This window comes from Solea senegalensis, linkage group LG8 (assembly GCF_019176455.1).
Source record: "Solea senegalensis isolate Sse05_10M linkage group LG8, IFAPA_SoseM_1, whole genome shotgun sequence".
Lineage (NCBI taxonomy): Eukaryota > Metazoa > Chordata > Actinopteri > Pleuronectiformes > Soleidae > Solea > Solea senegalensis.
In genome coordinates this window covers 24,760,377-24,781,393 of record NC_058028.1, presented here as the reverse complement: position 1 = coordinate 24,781,393, position 21,017 = coordinate 24,760,377, and the positions used below count along the sequence as shown (strand labels likewise).

Sequence of the window (21,017 nt, the reverse complement as noted above, 5' to 3'; positions counted from 1 at the left end):
AAATCTGTATTTTTAGCTTGCATAAACATTGGAGCTGCTGATGTACTGCTGCCTCCTTTAGTTGTTTTTTTAATACTAGGGTGAATCCAAACCAAGGATTTCAAACACTGAAAAATAACACACATAAACTCTCTGATGGAGGCAGCAGTGGATCAACAACTCTCAAGTTGCTGCTGTGGGGCAACAGACACTTGTCCTCACCATGCCGTGTTTGCAGGGGCATGTGTGATGGATGCCAACATGTGAGAATATCTGCCCCTCAGTGTTTAGACATGTGTCTGGACTGAAGCTGAAGTCACACATGATATTGTATCTAGTGTCCCACTCATGTTTTCTGCAAGCTTTGAACAAACTTATCCCTGATGTTGAAACAGGAAATGTTCCACATCAGCGAGGCTGCCCTGTTGTCGGAGGATGTCCGCTCCTCCCAGCGTTCCCTCTGTCAAGCCTCTTCTCCTTACTTACATCAATCCCCTCCCTGTCAGTTGTATCCCAGCAGCCCTACAGAGGTAATCAGACTAATAATCCCTGCATGAAGCCCACTACCTCCTGCTTTGTTGTGCAACTCACCCCAAAGGTCACTCATTGCTCTGTCAGTGTTGTGCTCGCTCTGTGGCTCTTGTTGTGTCTGTGCTGCTCTGTGCTGCACCGTGGTGGACCAGGTTGATTTGATTTTGTCCAGCACATGTGCGCAGTAGCTTTATGTGGAAGTTCAATCCAAGATTAACCAACAAAGTGCCTGTCAGTGGTTCATCCAAGTGTGATGCTCCATTTGTTGCACACAGGTTTGTGCAGCTATTCTTTTTAAGACGCTGCATTGACTTTCATTCACTCAACCACTCAAATCTTAGCCCTAAATTTAACCAGTTCTTCAGCAATGAGGTTCTGCCTCAGTAGGACCAGGTTCATGAGGACTACTGGTCCTCAAAGATAATGAATACAAGTACACACACACACACACACTCAAGGGACGGCTCGATGATACCAACATCAGTACATGTTTGACCACTTTTATACAATTAAGCTATTAATAATACATTTAATGCATTTACCATCGAGCCGTAACCATAACGCTCTAATAGTGTAACACATATTCTGTTCCCATATGAAATAAATATCCCACAAGACTCGATTAAGCAGTTACTGCCTTTCCCTACAACACACACACACACACAAGTCATTCCATAGTGCCTTACCTGACCCTAATCTCAACTAAATACCTAACCTCAACCCTTATCATAACCCTAAACTAACCCTTACATGAAGCCTGAACCCTTAACCAACCAAAATGTTCTCACAGTATCAAAATGTGTTCACATCAATGGTTTTGAAACCACATTTTGAGTTTTACAATGACACACACAGTCAACATACAGTATATATACAGTAGTTGTGAGTGGGTTCTGTGCTTCTACATATGTGTGTGTGTGTGTGTGTGTACTGTGGTGTTAAAAGTGCAGAAGTGTGTTGTCCTCACGGCTTCTCATCTTGTCTGACCGTTACTGGCCGCTAGCCTCAGGACTATATGAAGCTGTCGGACGTGTATAAGATGTACGGCGGCGGCAGCAAGTCCGCCTCACACAGCCACTCGTTTGCCATAGACGCTGCCTTAGCTGGCACCTGCGAGGTACCATCACTTCCTGTCTTTTCTCTGTCTCCCTGAATTGTCCTTTTGCCTCTCTCTGTCTTCTCATGTTGTTTTTCTTTTCATGTAATGCTGCTCCCTCTGCTGGTTTGCAGTGAGTCACACTGACTGTGCTGTGGTTCTGCCTTGTTTGCTCTCACCCTCTCACCCTCTCTGTAGCTGTGAGCCTGTGTTGTTATTAAGCCTTGTAATGCAAAGGTGTTTGTTTTATGTTTATAGCTGCAGGTAATAATGACCTGTTATCTTTGAAAATACAAAGGAAATAAATGAAGGTGGTTTTCTGGAATGAGTTTTATTAGTTTTTTAATTGTTGTGAGGGGACAGGAAATGACACCAGAGCGAGAGGCTCAGTTTTTAAAACTCATCAAAACACCTGCATCCAGATATTTTCCTATTGAACAATGTTAGCAAAAATAGCAAATGCTTTCTATATTTTCAGGACTTACAGTACCTTAAAAATGTTCCATGTAAATGTAACACAGCCTCAAATGAGTAAAGTTATGAATTAAAGGAGTAAATATTTGACCTAGTGTTGACCTAGCTCTAGTTAAGATGCACTGCACACCAGAATCGGCCCATCAACAATTAAGATGACATTTACAGATAAAGACACACACATTCTAAATGACTAACTTATTCAATATGAGGCTTAAAAGGCTTTACAGCTTTTATTTTTGCATTTTTGGTCCAGTGCATCATTATTATACATTATTTTTACATTATGAGACAGAAAAAACCAGGACAACAATAAACTTATACGATATAACTGTATGTCTGGACTAACGAGCAGTGTTGTATGGATGTGCACAGCCTTTGTGTTGAATATCGTGTGAAAGTGTAACAAACCACAGCATGGTGGTTAATGGTGAGTGTTTCTGACCACAGGTCACTTTTGGCTGCACACACTGAATGTGTTTATTGTGTCGTCAGTGTTTGAGTGGAAGCTCACACCTTTATAATGCAGCAGGTCACTCTACTCGATGTGTTTCCCACCTGTTTCCTGCCGCGCTGACCTGTGTGTCCTCTCTCTCTCTCTCTCTCTCTCTCTCTCTCTCTCTCTCTCTCTCTCTCTCTCTCTCCCCTGCTTCTCTCCCTTCTCCACCTGTGTGTGTGTGTGTTGGAAGGAGTATGTGACAGTGGGCCAGTTGAATCAGATGTATGGGATGCCAAAGGTGGAGTCGTCCCCTACCTCCCCACTTCGCCAGCCCCTGCAGTCTGGAGCCGTAGACCCCGCCTTCTCCTGCCTCCCCTCTCCTCACGGCTCCTCCCTCTCTCTCTCTGTGGAGGTGTGTGCTTTCCTTCCCTCTTCTCCTCCTGCTAAATATCTGTGATGTCTTGCTTACATGCTCTTTGTCTGGGTTTCTCTAACTCAAATAACCCGGGGGCCACTGAGCATCTAGTCTGGTCAAGACGGGGTCAGAACAGAAGTGAGGGAAAAAAGACAACAACTGTTCAGTAGGGGGCGGGCAATATGAGCTTAAAATTATAACACGGAATTTCATCATGATATCGCAGTAAAGATATTCATGATGATATTTCACAGGCTTTTCAAAGTAAAAGCGTTTGTTTGGCTGTGGAATGATGTATACTTCACAATAAAAGCAGATTTATGATGCAGAATAAATCTATTAATGTCAAAAATAGACATTAGGTAAATAATAACAATCAACATTGAAATAAAAGAATAATAAAAAAAATAATTTTGTTCTTTTGAAAGGTAAATTGTTAAGTAACTCACAAGAAGTGAAGTTGGATTAGTGAACGCTTTTTATGCCTTTTATACTGGGTTTGTCGTTGGTGACTCACCAGACTACTCTGTGTTTTCTAAACATACTTGAATACCTTTCCCTGGAGCTGTCGGCAACTAGTGCTTATCTGACTCACCTCATCACTCCTCCTGTTGATCCAGGCCATGAGCTGTCAGATATTTTTAAAAGGGAGCCCTCGCTCTATCTTGCTACAGCAAAGTTGTTGTCTGCTCACAGCGTCACAAGTGGCACATTTCTTTTGTTTGGTTTTGACTGATAATTAACTCACACAGACTCTGACAAACGCAACTATTCTCAGTCATGAAAACATTCTTTTGAATATGATCATACGTTTTTCTCCACAACTATCTTGTGGGACTGTAAGAGAGAATGAGAATCGCTGGCTAATGACAAGTGACGGCAACAGATGAGGGACAAACTTCACGATCCTGTCATTTGTCACGAAGAAACACAAGCTGCTCCTGAAAATGACACACCAATAATCGAGGATGAGCAGATGTGTTATTAAACATAAAGTTGTAGTTATTGAGCATTATTTTCATGCCATAGGTTTGACTTACAGCAGCAGTAAAAACTGAGGGAACCTAAACCCTGGACCTGGCTCATATAAATGGAATGCGGCCTTCACTTCAGTTATTTATTTCACTTGGTGTAAAAAGAGTCTGTAGCAGCTTATCAAGATGATTTACACTCAGATTTATATGGTGATTCCAGAAGCTTTCCAGACTTTAGCATTTATGGTCCCCTAAAATTAAAATGTATTGTCCTTACCTATTATTACCAATAGATAGTCCTTATAAATAAGCATAATGTCTTCACAAATAAGTACATATTATTTAGATGTCAATACCAATTTGAGACATTATGTTTACTAGCCCTATTTAAAGTATAAATAAGAATTGTCACCTGCAATACCTCTAAGGACCACCAGTGGGCCGTGGCAGTGCCCTAATTATAAGTGGTGTGTTGAATGTGTCACAGGAGGAAACGACATGACAGATGCAACGTGAGGCGTCAGTCAAACTGCTGCAGTCATTTCACCGCTGACAGCAATTTATTGAGAACTTCTGCAGCTGTGAGCAGTTCCTTCACTTTGTTTGTGCAATGCATTGTGGGAGTGCAGTGTGCGACAAACATTGACTGCACTGAGTGTGGCGTAATGTCTGGTTTAAATACACAATAATGCACTTTTCACTGAAGTGAGATAACAAGCCTTGCTTCCCCCACTCTTTGTGCTCTCATTACCTCCGTCTTCTCGTTTACTTCTCCCAAAAACAAAACATTCTATTTGAACAGATGTATTCATCTTGTGTGTATTGCTTTAAGCACTACAGGATAATACTGAGACTTTTCCTGTTCATCACGTAGACTCATGAAGACGTTGTTTCTGGGTTTGTCAGAGTCGGGTGCCGGTGTCTGTCTGTTGTGGCGCGGCTTCGCCTCGAGTTACAGACGCTCGTTGTTTTCAAAGCTCTGCTAAAAGCAGCTTCACTTATGTAATCCATCATATTTGATAACCACTTGTGCTCCGTTATGTCTCCCAGTCGCCGTCTGTGTAGCTTCAAATCAGATCAGTGTGCTCCAAGTGAGTTTTCTCTTGTACATCATTTCCAGGAGAAAAGAAATGAAAATGTAAAAAGGAGGAAAAATGGGTGCAGTTGTACATGGAAATAACCTGCTAATGCTTGTCTTATCACATTATAGCACGTCTCAGTCAGCTGTTTTAAACACATCACAACTGTTACAGTAGAGATGTAAACGTGGCTGCTCATACAGCTACTACAGTTCAATTCAATTATACTGTCAGGGAATGGAAGAGTCAATTATTGTTAAATTATCAGCATGTTATTATTATTATTATTATTGTTAATAATAATAATAATAATAATAATAATAATAAGTATTATTATTACAAGGTGCGCACCTGTGGCTCGGCTTCCATTAGGTCTCTAGCCTACAGCTTACTGCTGAATCTAAGTCTCTCACTGCTGAATAGAACCAGTTATCAAACGTCCGTGAAAGTGACAAAAACAATACAATAAAAGGCTGTGCTGTTATTTCTTGAGCTCAACCCCTAAGAGAACTAAGATAGTTCTAGAATACCCTTAATACCCTTAAAACTTGTAATAACCAGGTTTCCTAAGTGGATAATGCGTAAATGTAAAATGATATGATTGCATTAATATGTCAGAAAACCAGAGAATTAGGAAGATTTTCTGTAAATCACACAGTTCTCTGTGGACTAATAAGATTAAAGGCATTCTTAAGGATATATTTGTTTACAGGATATTTTTCCTAATCAATGATCACAAGCAGAAATAAGTTGCTGGTTAAAACACGAGTTGCAAACATATATTCAAGTCAAGCATCATTTCTGTGCTGAAACTCAAGAAGTCAGTGTTGTTCTTTAGTTATTCAGGTAAGAATAAATAGAAATATCTTTTTATAATCCAGAAATGCTTTGACAATGTTTATGTGCCTGGACCAAATTATTCATAATAATTTACGTTCGGTTCTGGCTTGCTGGTCTCTTAATGTTGTTGTTTGTGGAGACATGTTTTTGGGCTCAGCATATTTTCTTTGCAAGACACAATAACAACAATAATAATAATACTAGTAATTAAAAAGTCAATCGAAAAAAAACAAGAAAACAAAACACTCATTTAAGATGCTGTCAATATAAAGCTCGAGAAATAATGTGAGAAAGCTCAAGTGAAATTAACCAGAAAACTAGAAAATTAGAGGCAAACTATAATTGACTTGTGTGAAAGTGGGTCATTGCAGCAGAAATAAAACACATGGAAAGTAGAAATTGAGCAGCTGCAGGCTCTGAAACATAAAGCAGCTGACAACAATAATATGTTGCAGATATTTCATTTCCAAAGAATGAAAGTCTCTTTAATTACACTTTCCGAGAGCGTCGAAAGCAAATGTTTGTCTTGCTTCCAACTGTCTTTGAATGCTTTCTAATCTTCTCTCCTCCCTCTCTTCTCCTGTCGTGCCGCTCCTCTGTGTTGCTCTGCAGTACCAGTGTGACACCGGCAGGCCTCACCTGCCAAAGCTAGATTTAGAGCAGTGGTACCAGGAGCTGATGGCTGAGTCCAGTCAGCTCTGTTCTTCTTCTTCTTCTCCTCCTGCTCCTCCTCTGCCGACCAAGTCGCTCTCAGGCCGCAGGCCTGTGCTGCAGGTAGAGGGCCTCATTTCTTCTCTCTCCCTTATTTTTTCCCTCCTCACTCGTCCTTTTTGCTGCTGTGTGTGTGTGTCTGTAATTGCTCTGTCAACTGTAACTCACTGGTTTTATGTGTGTGTTGTGTCCACATAAATGTATTTATAGTTTATTATTCATTGTGTCTAACGTCACTAGATTTTATTGTTTATTGGTGAACGTGAATTAGCTCCACCGTTGATAGCAGGGTAGGTTGAGTAGAGGTCACCTGATGGAATAGTTATTCTGCGAATGATGCCTCCATCTATTGTTTATTTGAAGGAACTGAAAGAAACTTCTGTCAGTCATCATCTTAGATCAGTGGATTTTCAATGTTTACATGTTGTTAATGCAGCTCAAGTATCAAATACTGTGGTAGAAGCAGCTCCACATGTAATACCTCCATTTATTCTAGGAAAACTGCATGCAAATGTTAAAAGTACAGTTTCCACCATTATACGGGTTGTTCTCGGGCCACACTCCCATCGGTTCACCAGTAATCTGTGTGTAATCCAGACTAACAGATGGCACTAGACTAGCACTAGTCGAGCACAGATCTCCATAAAGGCCTGACAAAAAAAAAAACATGAATTCAATGCATTCAAGTCTCAAAGCTAACAATGCAGAACATGAAGTAATAATCTCAACCATGGAAGAATGAAATGTTATTATAACATTTTATTATTGTAAATTAACTAAATGTAAAAAAAAACAGAAAATATCCTACCTCGCAATCTTAAGAAAAGTGATTGAAAATTTCCCCAGTTCCACCAAAATGTAATCAGCTCTTCTTTGGCCCATCCCATTTCAATGTTGTTTTTCTGTAATCTAATATAATCTGTAAAATAATACACTAACAAAAAAGGAAAGGTAATCAGTTGCAGTGAGTGCAGTGTACCCCTTGAAAACACTAGAAAACAGCAAAGAAACAGTCACATTTGACACATTGTAAAGACTAAGACGTCTTACTGAGCTCCTGTGTTTTTGTTTGGTGTAAAAGTCGAAGCAGCGTTGCACAAAATAAGTGTCACAGGTAAAGTAAATGCAACTGAGGACTGTGCTACTCCATCAGGTGTGCGCTCTGTGTGTGTGTGTGTGTGTTAACACACATTTAAACTTGTGCCACGTCTGCCAACACTGATCCTTTTCATGAAGGCTTTAATACAAAAATACACTTCTATTTCTTTAGGTTCTTACAACTTCTCCATGTGAATTTCAGTTGTATTTATTTATTATTCTTCTAACTGGTTACTATTCCATCACAGCAGATGGTTTCAAGACCTTCCAGTTATTCCTAATTTTCATATCATCATGCTGTGTGTGTGTGTGTGTGTGTGTGTCCTTCCTCAGGTGTTCCGCTCCAAGCTGGACAGTGATCCAGGACTTTCTGTTCATCAGCCCAGGTCCGGCTCTGCGTCGCCTCTGCAGCACGGAGCAGCAACGCTGGGACGCAACACAAGCTCCAGGGTAAGGTCACTGGTTTTAAAGTTTTGAATCTCTTATCGTCAAAGACAGTTTTCCGCTCAAAATAATCATTTCATAACAATTTATTCACCCGTGTTCAACATGAAATTCTTCTCTTCTGCTCTTGTCTGCGCCCCGTGACCCAGCAGAGCCCCCTGCTGGTGGCCAACAGCACAGGCAGTCTGCCTCGGAACCTGGCTGCAACTCTGCAGGACATAGAGACCAAGAGACAGCTGGCTCTGCAGCAGAAAGGTGAGCGACCTGGTCTGAGTGAACTGGTCTGGTCCTGAGCTCCATCTACAACACATTGTTTATTTATCATCAGGAAAGCATTAATTGAATCAAAAGATGATGAATCACTCATGTTTACGTCCGTGCGAAAAGATCACTATGAGGCGTCATAAGACGACAGGATAGTAGAGTGAAGGAGAGCACAGTTATTTATTTATTCATTCATTCATTCATTGTTTACTGCACATGAGAGTCATGGGTTTGCTGCAGCCTACGGCACAATTTCTAGAGCTTTAATGTTTTAATGTTTATTCTGGTTAATTATACTAATATGTCTTCAAGCCTAGAATAAAAACCATACTCATATGATAACATGATGTAATGTATCCATGTGCCATTGTTGACAATGGGACAGACATGTCTTAATGTCCATGTGTTTCAAGCCTCAAAAGTTATTTCAAATATGTGACCCCGGTGGAATGGGCCACATGGTGGTGTAGTGGTTAGCACTCTCGCCTTGCAGCGAGAAGACCCGGGTTCGAGCCCCGGTTGGAACAAGGGCCTTTCTGCATGGAGTTTGCATGTTCTCCCCGTGTGTACGTGGGTTCTCTCCGGGTTCTCCGGCTTCCTCCCACAGTCCAAAAACATGCAACGTGGGGATTAGGTGAATTGGACACTCTAAATTGACCATAGGAGTGAGTGTGAGAGTGAATGGTTGTTTGTCTCTAGCTGTGTGTGGCCCTGCGATGGACTGGCGAACTGTCCAGGGTGTACCCCGCCTATCGCCCGATGTAGCTGAGATTGGCACAGCACCCCCCGCGACCCTCTGGTGGAGGATAAAGCGGTTAGATGATGACTGACATGACTGACCCCGGTGGAAGAGATGGTTCAGGTGTGATTGTGTTACGTGACAGTGACGCGTTGTCCACAGACACTGAAGTAACACATCAGGAACATGCTAAGTACAAACCTGGCTGTCAGTGGGGACACCTGCTCACACCGCTGCACCAAAGTCCATAAAGAAAATCAGTGTTTTTAGCTCACAGGATGAATGAATGAATGAATGACTGAATGACTCCTTCATTCCAAATAAATCAGAATGAAGGATTTTGAACACTGAAGTTGCAAATAAACATATTTAGAATCCCTGGTGGAGGCAGCAGTGGGGGATCAACTCTTGTTTTTCTGTGTAACGTCAGAGAGCCGTTTATAACGCGACACGAACTTCCTGTCGCAGGTGGGAAAGTCTAACCGTGAGATAAAGCAGCAAACCTATCGTGTAAAGTGTGACAGACTTGAGCGGGTTAGTGGCTAAAATCCCGTTTCCGTTGTGTTCTCGCTGGCGGTCGTGTCTTCAGTGAGCGTGAGTGTCCCCCGTCCCAGGTTGATTCATCTTTGATTCATGTTCTTTTTTTTTTTTCCCGTGGAGCTTTAAGTGCTTTACATAAAACAAGATAGGAAACAAATGAAAGCAGCAACAGCAGGTGTTTATGAGAGTGACGAGCGCACACTGGTGTTGCTCTTACATCATGTGAGACGTGGAACAAACAGGAGAGGTTAGTGCCTTCAGCGCTGCACAACCATATTCTCATTAACTTGTTAGTGTTGCTTATGGTTAAGTGTTCGCCCTGTTCTCCTTCACCGAGCTGTTTGTGTGTGTGTGTGTGTGTGTGTGTGTGTGTGTGTGTGTGTGTGTGTGTGTGACATTAGTAAGCGTCACAGCTGTTTGAATAAATGGATCAGAGCAAAGCCGTCTGCTGCTTTAGCTCCGCTCGCTGCCACCCACGGCCGCTGGGTTTGGAAATGAGAGCTGGTCACACTTGTCGGCGTCTGCGGTTCATTCTCTCTTCCTCACATCTGTCTGTCTGTCTGTCTGTCTGTCTGTGTGTGTGAATACATCTCTTCCTGTGCTGTTGCACCACAGAGTCCCAGAGTTCCAGACAGAACACCAGAAATGGAAACTCAGCAGGTAGCTGGATTGCAGCATTCAGGAGTGGATCATTTGTCATTTCTTCCTCATTTTGTTCAGTGGGACTCATCCTCTCTCTGTTTCCTCATACATCACACGCAGTGTCTGAAATGAAGTGTTTTCCAGCGCTGCCTGGGTCAACAAATATAATCTGTTAAGCTTAAAACCATATTTTCTGTTAAATCCCTGAAAGACTGCTATAATCTCTTGTCGTCATTGAGATGAATTAGCTTTTACATCACATTGAGCACAGTCAGACTGTTTACCGGCACTCGATACTTGGGGACTGTTCATTTCAGACCGTGTCTTCACCTCACCCTCCTCTCCTCACCCTCCTCCCTCCTCCTCCATCTCTGGTGTGTCATTAACTCTTCTCCCCCAGAACATTTCTTTTCATCTTTTCTTTTATCTGCAGTATTGAACGCTCTTTCTCGGCCCATCAATCTTCTATGAACGTTGCTGCTCGTGGAGAATAAATCTTGCATGCTCAGTGTTTGGTGTGAACTGACCTTGGCACCACTCTCTGCCCTGGATCAGGTGCAAACAGCAGCATGGACGAGAATCGTGACATAAACACACGCGTTTTAACTCAAGCTTCAACTTCTTGGTGTTTTTCTTTTCTACTTTCATCTTAAATCATCTCGGAGTTTGTGATTGTGAGAGAGCACATACTAGTATGTGTGGTGCATGGAGTCTGTGGGCTGGTGCTGGTGCTGGTGCTGGTTGTGTATTTAGTGGGTATTGAGTTGTAGAGGCTTGAGGTGACCTAATCTCCAGCTGGTTTGTTGATTTCTGCGGGAAACACGTGGGCTTTTGCAAATCTGTTGAATGTGTTGCTCGCTGGGTGTCGGATCACAGTCATCCGCTCATCTGCCTCCCCTGTAACTCCTCCCTCCAGGTCAGCAGGTGATCGACGAGCAGCGGCGTCGCCTGGCCGAGCTCAAGCAGCGCGCGGCCGCGGAGGCTCAGTGCCAGTGGGAGGCGCTCCACAGCTCTCAGCCCCAACTCATGACCCTGTCCTCCTCATCACCTTCCTACTCTCCCATCAAGGCCTACAGTCCCACTCTGGGCCACAGCTCTGCTGCAGGGCCCCCACCTCTGGTCCACCACTCTATCCTGCACCACCAGCCCCTGTCGGCCGGAGAGCAGCCCTACGACACGCTGAGCCTGGAGAGTTCAGACAGTATGGACACCAGCGTGTCCACGGGGAACAACTCGGCGTGCTCACCAGATAACATGTCCAGGTACGACACAGCCACACCTTCTGACGCTCTGGTCAGAGGTCTGTATTTAGGGATGCTTTCATCTTCCATTACGATACATGTGCAGCGTTTCTTTCATACCCATTCACACGCTGCCGTCGTCGGGGGCAACGTGGCGTTGAGTGTCTTGCCCAAGATAACATTGGGAATTGAACCCACAACCGTCCAGTTATAAGATGACTCTCTCTACCACTGATCCACCATCGGCAAACTTAACTCAGCTGTTTTCCTTTTTTCTTCATTTGTCTTCAAATACATTCTGTCCACATGGATCACATGATCACTGCAGTGTGGGCGACTCCCACTCTGGTCACATGGCATTGGTGGCACATGTCTCTCTTAACAGCTTGTGTGGTTAGTAAATAAAGCTGGGTTATAAATGTAGGCTTTTTATCAACTACATTCAGAGGTGGTTTGAGAACGCAGAGGTCAGAGGTCAGAAGTGGGGGCGGTCACTAATGTGTGCTGAGGACAGATTTGTTTACAGTATATTAACACACTCATCATATGTTGATTTATTTATTTGTAGCCACTGCCACAGTATTAATATATTAGTCTTATTGGTTAAAAATCTCCTCTTGACTGTTAATAAACTAATGATTATTTTCATAATCGATTAATCGTCGATCATTTTCTCGATTCAACGATTAATCGCTTGGTCCATAAAATTTCCAAAAACCTTTAAAAAAATGTTAATCGGTGTTCGTCAAACCTGGAAATGATGATGTTCTCAAATGATTTGTTTTGTCCACAAACCAAAATGATTCACTTTGAATGATTTCTTTGTGATCCAGAGCAAAGAAATGAAGAAAATACTCACATTTAAGAAGCTTAAACAATCGGAAATCTGGTTTTAATCATGAAAAAAACTTTGAAACCGATTAATCGATTATCAAAATAGTTGTCGATTAGTAATCGATTCATTGTTTCAGCTCCAGCAGTCACTAATGTGTGAGGACAGTTTTTTACAGTATACACACTCAGCAAGACACATATGTTGATTTATTTGTAGCCTCTGCCACGATATTAACATAAAAACATGATTAATTGTGTCTTAATGGTGAAAATGTAATTTCATGTTACTCCAGGGTGAGTAAGGCTTTAATTGACTGTTGACAACAGACACGTGTGTACAGTCAAAAGGTCCGTGTGTATTTGCACACACTGAGGGAACGAAGAGGAGCTCAAACCCAACCATGACAAACGTTCACACCAACACAGCGACGCAGTGAGTTTCACGCTCACAGTTGAAATCTTTAGCCACAGGTCGACTCATTTATGACCATCTGTCTGTGACTGTGAGACTGAGCTGTGAGCCGTACCATCACAGCAGGGACTCAGCTGCACTCACACTTCATAACTCACTTATCGCTCTCAGGAGTCACATTCCCAAAACCTTCTTCTTTTTATTTGGAGATGATGTTAATGGGTTTTGTTCTGTAATGAAGTGGTGCACCGGGGGGACAAGAGGGAGGGAAGTTTACGAGCCAAGTTTTGACTCCGATATTTGACTGGATCAGTTTTGCACTAAGCAGTAATTCTTCTCAACAATATGGATAAATATTCCCTCTCGTTCACTGAACCCAGATTGATTTATTTTCACGTTCAAAGCCACTGTTTACTCAGTGGTTTACAACGTTGCATCATATTTAGAGCTTCAGACCTACAGGATCCGTCATTAAAAAAATCTACTACATTATAGTGAGAAATTATGGACTTGAGTAAACACACGGGACATTTGTTACGTTGGTAAACTGAGCCTGACAGCATGTGTCTATATTTCATCACATTTCCACACAAAAACAGTCTTTTTTTAAACCATTTACCTGCTTCAAGCACTTATTCACGGCAGCTGCATCGACACCGACACTGACGGCAAATGAACCGACACGTGGTTTGATCCAATCAGTGTCAGCTGCTGCTGAATTGGACCCATATTTTATATTTGGACAGAGTTTGAAGTGGTTGTTAAAGGAAAAGCTTTAGTGCATCTCTTTGAGTTGATTTCCTTCTATAAAGTCATTTTTTTTAAATTTTACAACTAGAATTTGCACAAATATTTAAAGAAATGAAATAGAATGTAACTGGGATGTAGAAATGACTCTGATTCAGGAAACCATTAAACCTTTTAATTCAGATCAGGGAGACACAAAGGAAAGGACAAAGAAAGGAAAACAGAAAAAAAGGCACTTAGATTTCAGAGCGTGAAGGAGAAACTCCTGACTCCCATTGCAGCAGATTGTAGTTTGTGTTTATTTTGTTTACAGAAGGTCGGAAATGGACATATAAACACCAAACAATCCGACTGTAATCAATGATGACAACGTTTCCATGGTAACAGTGAGCTTCACAAGTCACAGAAGCCATTGTGAATCACACACAGTTGATATCAGTTGATGTTTCAGAGGAAATGAAACCTTGAGACAAACTTCCTTTCCCACAAATACAGACGTGTTCTCTTGAGAGAGTTTCGATCTTCACTGTCGTTTTTGTTCCGTCCTGATGTGAAACGTAATGTGTTGTTGTTGTTGTTGTTGTTGTTGTTGTGTTTGACTCCAGTGTCGGAGGAGCCGACTCGCTGAAGATCGAGGAGATGGAGAAAATGCTGAAGGAGGCGCAGCTGGAGAAAGCCAGACTTATCGAATCGCGGGTGAGACACGACCAGGATCGCTCTGAATCCATACACAGTGACTGATGACGTCTGTGTTTAAGTGAAGGCTCCATCCTCTTATTGGACTCTTGATTCTAACATAAAAAGGCCAATATAATGAGATGAGACAATCAGTTTTCTACTCCCACATTTGACATGTTTCCTGTCCTCTGAGTACCTGTTTATTGTTAATCACTTAAGTTATTCTGTATTTATTAAGTCAGTGTAGGAGATTCTAACAACAACAACACTGGCCTGGTCAAGGGTGACACTTACACACAATAATAAGTTTAACCAAAGCTCTCTCCTTCAGGAAAGAGAGAGTCTGGCTCGCCGTCAGATGCTGGAGGAGGAGAGGAGGAGACGAGAGGAGGCGGAGAAAAGGCTGCAGGATGAAACCTTCCATCGGCAGCAGTTAGTGGAGAAAGAGGTCAAGATGAGATCCAAGAACTTCTCTCAGGTCAGTCGTGTCAGACATAAGTGAGTCTGCATGGTAAGAAAAGATCTAAACTAGTGCTGCATTCGTCTCGTCCCTACACGTGTTGTTCACGCTGCTCTTTGTTGCAGGCTCGTCCCATGACTCGCTACCTGCCCATCAGGAAGGAGGAGTTTGACCTGCGCACTCACGTGGAGTCGTCGGGCCACAGCGTGGACACCTGCTACCACGTCATCCTCACCGAGAAGATGTGCAAGGGCTACCTGGTCAAGATGGGAGGCAAGATCAAGTCCTGGAAGAAACGCTGGTTCCTCTTCGACCGCCTCAAAAGGACGCTGTCCTACTATGTTGGTGAGAAGAGGGACGGGTTATGTGTGTGTCACGGGGGACAGTCAGACTGTCTTTGAGACGGATGATTCAGTCTGAACCACTAAGTGCTCAGAACTCACTCAAGTTCTCAAACTCAAGTTCACTTCCAGAACCAGCGAAAAACTGGTGAGACTGGTTCTTTGTTTTGAGCAGAAATGCAGGAAAATGCAGGATAAACAAATGTGAAGCAACATTAAGACTACCCATAATGCAACACTCCCTAGTAGCTGATGTTCCTCGAAAAAACAACAACAATAATCAGTAACCGTTAACACGACATTGCAGTTTAGTTTATGGTCAGTATTGAAAGTACATAAAAGGTACATCATATTATATTACAGTAGTATTGGTACTGTTGCTATAATGTGTAAATAATATTTCACTGTTACGATCGCAGGAGCTAAATTGAATGACTTTGAAATCCTCTGTGTATCATTGTGTAAAAAACTTTTATCTGTAAAAAAAAAAAAAAACAGTAGTAAATAGAAGTTCGTTAAAGTCTTAAAGTCAACACATATCATTATTTTGAATGTTTTACCTGTAAGTGTTAGTGTTTTTATGTCCTTAATCCACAATTAACTTAATTTTCTTGTACCAGAAGCAAACATCTTTAACCATCTGGTGTTTATCACAATAATTATCATGATAACCTCACTTGTCCAAATGTCCTATTTCTATTAAACATATGATATTTGGAAATATTTAAGTACTTAGTTTGTTTAGATTAGTCCACGCTGTGTTAGTAAACAACAAACAAACAACACCTGGTACATACTTATGAAACTTACACGTGTCCACTCAAGTGTTTGGAGGAGTTTTGGTGATTTTTAATCACAGCAGCCGCAGACTCACTCAGGCTTGACATCATATAGCAACTACATGCAAATGTCCAAAGTCACAAATGGAAGAAAACGTTGACTTTGAGCCCCACATTTCCACATGTGAAGTGACAGAAATGTCATTGCCACGCTTGTGGGTGTCAGTGGGAGGGACATTCGTCCTCCGGTCACTGATGTGTGAGCTGTGTGAGCTGTGGGACACTTGTTTTCTGCCGGCGCCTTTGAAGTCCTCACAAGGTTCCGCTTAAAGCCACTTAAAGCGTGCACCTTGTTGAAAGTGAGCCAGAGTGCGGAGGTGCGCTGAGATGACTTTAGCGCTCGTTGTTATGCGCACAGCGCTGCGCTCTCCGAGGACACTAATTAAGTTGCATCGCTTACACTTTACTCTTGACCTTGGAACAGTGAGCTGCCACAGGAGTGACGTGCATACGCCATGAGCACCATCAGCTGCACCCAGCAGTGATTTTGGCTGGGTAGCTTAGCTTAGATGCAGTCAAATGAGATGCAAATGCAGAGGTTATTTGAATGCTAAAGAGGTCATTAGCAGATAATAGCTGCGTGCTTAGCGGAAAGCGTTGTTCCTCGAAATGAAGCGCCGCGTTTGCTACCTACTGCTCTTAAGTTGGCTTGTGGAGTGTTTGCGCCTGAAGGTAGAGAAGGGTGTCGAGTTCCCCACCGGTTCCTGACTGCAGTTCTGCAGTGGCTGATGAAACAAACTGCAATGATGTACCAGAGTAGCGTAAGAATGCAGTCAAGTCTGAAAATACAATGAGAGCACCACTGGTTTCAAAAAACAGAGGGAAAAGTGCTGTGCTTGTCTTTTTCCATCCATCATCACAAAAACATAAATTGGTCATGATCAAAGTTTGATCCCCGTGTTTTTTGTTGTGTCGTCTCCTTGTCGCTGTTCTCGGTGACGTGGAAGTGATTCGTCTTGACGTTTCACCCCGATAAAAAGTCTGTTTTGTCATTTTGAATTTTCGTCTCTTGTTTGTGTTTCTTGGCTGCAGATAAACACGAGACCAAACTGAAGGGTGTGATCTACTTCCAGGCGATAGAAGAAGTCTACTACGATCACCTCCGCAGTGCCACAAAGGTAAAATAATCAGTATTTCTTGGTTATTATATTCTTTTCTTTCGAGCTCAAACTAAAACGTTTGTGTCCATCCTATGGTTTGCTTCTTTTCCCGTCCGTGCTTTTGTTTTTGGTGGATTTCTCAGCTTGAGTATAACCAGTGTCTGTCTGTCTGTCAGTCCACTGACCCCTGTGTGGTCATGAGAGAGTAGGAGGTCAAAGGCTGGTGACACTGTGGCTCTGTGTGTGTCAGTGTGTGTCTGTGTGTGTCAGTGTGAACCAACACACCAGCTTCCTCTGACAGAGGAAAACATCTCACATACGTGATGTAGAAGGATGATGTGATTTGTTACCTTAACAATTTTTAATTCATTTATATTCTAAAATTATATTTGATTTACTTGATAGTAGTAATAACACTACTAACAATAATACTGCTGCTGCTACCACTTTTACTACTATTACTACTACTTCTACTACCTCTAATCATTTTACTCCTTCTCCAACTACTACGGCTCTATTATTACTGCTCCTACTACTACTACTACTACTATTACTATTACTAGTCATTTTACTACTACTACACCAACAACTACTGCTTCTTCTACTATCTCTTTTACTAGTTGTTCATGTAATGCTACTACTACTACAGTAACTACTCCTGCCTGCTACTACTACTACTATTCCCTTTACTACTACAACTACTAGTCCCTTTACTACTACTACTACAACATTACTACTCATACTACTACTATTACTACTAGTCTCTTTACTACTACTACTACTACTACTACAACTACTAGTCCCTTTACTACTACTACATTACTACTCATACAACTACAACTACTAGTCCCTTTACTACTACTACATTACTACTCATACTACTACTACTACTATTTCCTTTACTACTAGTAGTCCCTTAACTACTACTACTACTATTCCCTTTACTACTACTACTACTACTACTACTAGTTCCTTTACTACTACTACTACTAGTCCCTTTATTACTACTACATTACTACTCATACTACTACTACTACTTGTCCCTTTATTACTACTACAACTACTAGTCCCTTTATTATACATTACTACTCATACTACTACTACTACTACTGTCCTTACTACTACAACTACTAGTCCCTTTATTACTACTACATTACTACTCATACTACTACTACTACTACTAGTCCCTTTTACTACTACTACTACTACTACTAGTCCTTTACTACTACTACTTCTAGTCCTTTACTACTACTACTACTACTAGTCCCTTTACTACTACTACTACTAGTTCCTTTACTACTACAACTACTAGTCCCTTTACTACTACTACTACTACTACATGACAACTCATACTACTATTTCTACTACCACTACTAAAACCTGTGCTTTGTATGTAAAAGCCCACGTTTCCTAAGTGTAAAACAAATGCAGGACACTCAAAAACAAAGGCTAACACCAACAAAAATACACAACAACTTAATGTCAAAATGAATAAAAGCAAAAAGAAGTCAACGTCACACAAAAGCAAATAAGAACAAAAGCAGATTTCAAAGACATCATCACAACACCAGCTATTGAGTTGAAATGTTGCCTTTGTTTTGTTTTGTTTTTAGAGCAGTGGTCAAAATCATGCATTGTGTTATACTTTCATTTATATATTGTATAGACTGACTTTTGAACTCAAACAAGTTGATGGATCTGTGACCTGCTGTTAATATTCAGCTGGTAACACTGATGGAACAGTGCGTTGTGTGAGCACAGCAGAGGGAGGGACTGATAGACCGTGATGAAAGTTTTGCCTCTTTCCTTCCTCCAGAGCCCCAACCCCTCACTGACCTTCTGCGTGAAGACCCACGACCGGCTCTACTACATGGTGGCTCCCTCAGCTGAGGCCATGAGGATCTGGATGGATGTGATCGTCACAGGAGCAGAGGGATACACACAGTTCATGAACTGAGGAAGTGTGTGTGATCCAGAGAACAGGTTTCGGCAGGGACAGACTGTTTCCAGTCCACAGCAGACACAGCGCCGCCTTGTTTGTTACTCTTTTTGTTTTGTTTTTAATCTCAGTTTGATTTTTACTCAGTAAATAGTCACCTCCACTTTTTTCTACATCATTATTTGGATTTAAAAAGGGAGACTTTGAAGGACACACACACACACACTTACACACCCTATTGTATATAAACCAAAATGTATACCTGTCAGAGATGTTTCAAAGCCTTTCTATATTGCCAAATGGAGATCTTATAGTTACTGTTTGTCAAACCTTTTGTATTATTTGTTTCTTTTTCTTCTTCTCTCTTTTTTTACTTGTAGAGATAATGCCAAATGACATCATGCCAATGTTTTGGTTATTTTGAGTGTTCCATCTTGACTATGCTGAGTTTAGACAAAAAAAAAAAAAGACTTCAAAGCGTGTAATCATTTTTTTATATAAATATATTTCAAAACATTGTACGAATCTATAAATGACATAAATCTCAGTGACACAGCAAACACTGCATCCTCCATGTTCACAGCTGTCACTTCACTTCAACGCTGCTCTTATAGACTCAACCTCTGCTTACATTCTACTATCACAACATATTAGAGAGAAAAATACATTTTCAGTAGTGCAAACATTTTTAATACAAATAATCTTCTCTGTGCAAATTAAACAGTGCAAAATATATTATAATAATAATAATATATAATTATATAATTATATAATAATAAAAATATGTCATAATAATAAAGAAAGCAGAAAGTCCTCCTGCTCCTCACGCGTCGCCATTTCACCGTAACATCTCCATTGCTACGATACACAGGATTAAAAGTGCACATTTTCTGTTGGATAGTAATGAATGACGGACAGATTGAGAAGGATTTTATTTTCCCGCATACAAATCGCACACCTTTCAATTCTGTCATGGTGTTGACTTGATTCTGAAAAATAGGAAACAAAGTGCGTTACTTATCTCTTCAGTACAGAACGCATCTGTTATCGTTCAAATACGGAACAAATCCTTACAGAACAGTTGGTAATCCTAAAGCAGACTCAAATGGCTAATCTGTCTTAACTAGTTCACACTACACAATTATTTATTTATTTAATAATTGTTCCACCTCTTTCTGGTTCTGAGGCTAAGCTAAGCTAAGCTAAGAGCTCCCGTTCTCTAGCTTAAATCCTTAAATTGATGTTACAGCAAGCAGCCTGTTAGCCTAGCTTAGCACAAACACTGGAAGCAGGGGGAAATAGAGTGGCTCTGTTCTAAAATTCAAATATTATGTTACGTACCATGACCATTTAGTACCATACAGATTGTTATTTTGGTTGTAACTTTTGACAGAGACTGTTTTCAGGTCTGTACTGGCTAAGCTAGTTCTTAGCTAGCTCTAGCTTAATCTTAATCAAACAAAAAGATTAATTTGGGGCTAAATAGTCTTTGGGTTTTCCAGTGTCTGCGCTAAGGTAAAAAACACATGTGTCAGTTGTAGGAATCATGAAATGCCGGACGTATATATATATATATATCAAACTCTTAAGATATAGTTGATGATGATATAGTGCGCAACCATAGCTTCAGTGTACTTGTGAATAGGAACATCTCGATGATGTCATCATGTCGCGCTTGTCCACGTTTCCTCACAAACAAACAGAAATTCTGACTGTTCGCCAAGTAGCCTTCCGCAAAACCGATGATGAGCTGCCATCATCGCTGCCAGCCTAACGCAACAACTAGAGGGCGCTACAGCGACTACGCTAACACAGGACTGTACAGGATCAAAGCAGACTAATGCAATCCAGAAGTGTGCCTTGACAAATGTGTTGTTACTGGTGCCGCGTGTGTGAGTCCAGCAGGCTTCAGTCATGGACTCAGGTCTGAGGTTTACTACGTTATTATCAGGACTTCTGTCTGCGGCATCACGGCAGACTGAGATACCAGAGGCCCTGATCACACTGGGGATTCATTTGGCTATTTTTAATTCACCACATAATAGTTTTAAACAGGTCAAGTCATTGGAATCATTTATTTAAACGATAACTTTACCATTTATCATAGTCACTAATCAAAGACATGACAGAGTTACATGTAGTTTGAAGTGTTCCAAGTCCA

At 41.4% G+C, this 21,017-nt stretch overlaps 1 protein-coding gene across 4 annotated transcripts in view; it reads left to right on the top strand.

The window, feature by feature from the left end:
• phldb1b (pleckstrin homology-like domain, family B, member 1b) overlaps positions 1 to 19,124 on the top strand; it is a 103,901-nt gene extending 84,777 nt beyond the window's left edge. For all 4 annotated transcript variants that reach the window (XM_044031980.1, XM_044031978.1, XM_044031979.1 and 1 more), the window contains 13 exons: positions 375 to 509; positions 1,514 to 1,627; positions 2,770 to 2,931; positions 6,440 to 6,601; positions 7,970 to 8,086; positions 8,230 to 8,335; positions 10,239 to 10,283; positions 11,182 to 11,527; positions 14,105 to 14,195; positions 14,509 to 14,655; positions 14,763 to 14,982; positions 16,850 to 16,935; positions 18,734 to 19,124. In XM_044031980.1, the coding sequence (XP_043887915.1) occupies positions 375 to 509; positions 1,514 to 1,627; positions 2,770 to 2,931; positions 6,440 to 6,601; positions 7,970 to 8,086; positions 8,230 to 8,335; positions 10,239 to 10,283; positions 11,182 to 11,527; positions 14,105 to 14,195; positions 14,509 to 14,655; positions 14,763 to 14,982; positions 16,850 to 16,935; positions 18,734 to 18,874 (1,872 nt within the window). In that variant the 3' untranslated portion in view covers positions 18,875 to 19,124. The remainder of the gene's footprint in view (positions 1 to 374; positions 510 to 1,513; positions 1,628 to 2,769; positions 2,932 to 6,439; positions 6,602 to 7,969; positions 8,087 to 8,229; positions 8,336 to 10,238; positions 10,284 to 11,181; positions 11,528 to 14,104; positions 14,196 to 14,508; positions 14,656 to 14,762; positions 14,983 to 16,849; positions 16,936 to 18,733) is intronic.
• Positions 19,125 to 21,017: the final 1,893 nt, after the last annotated feature.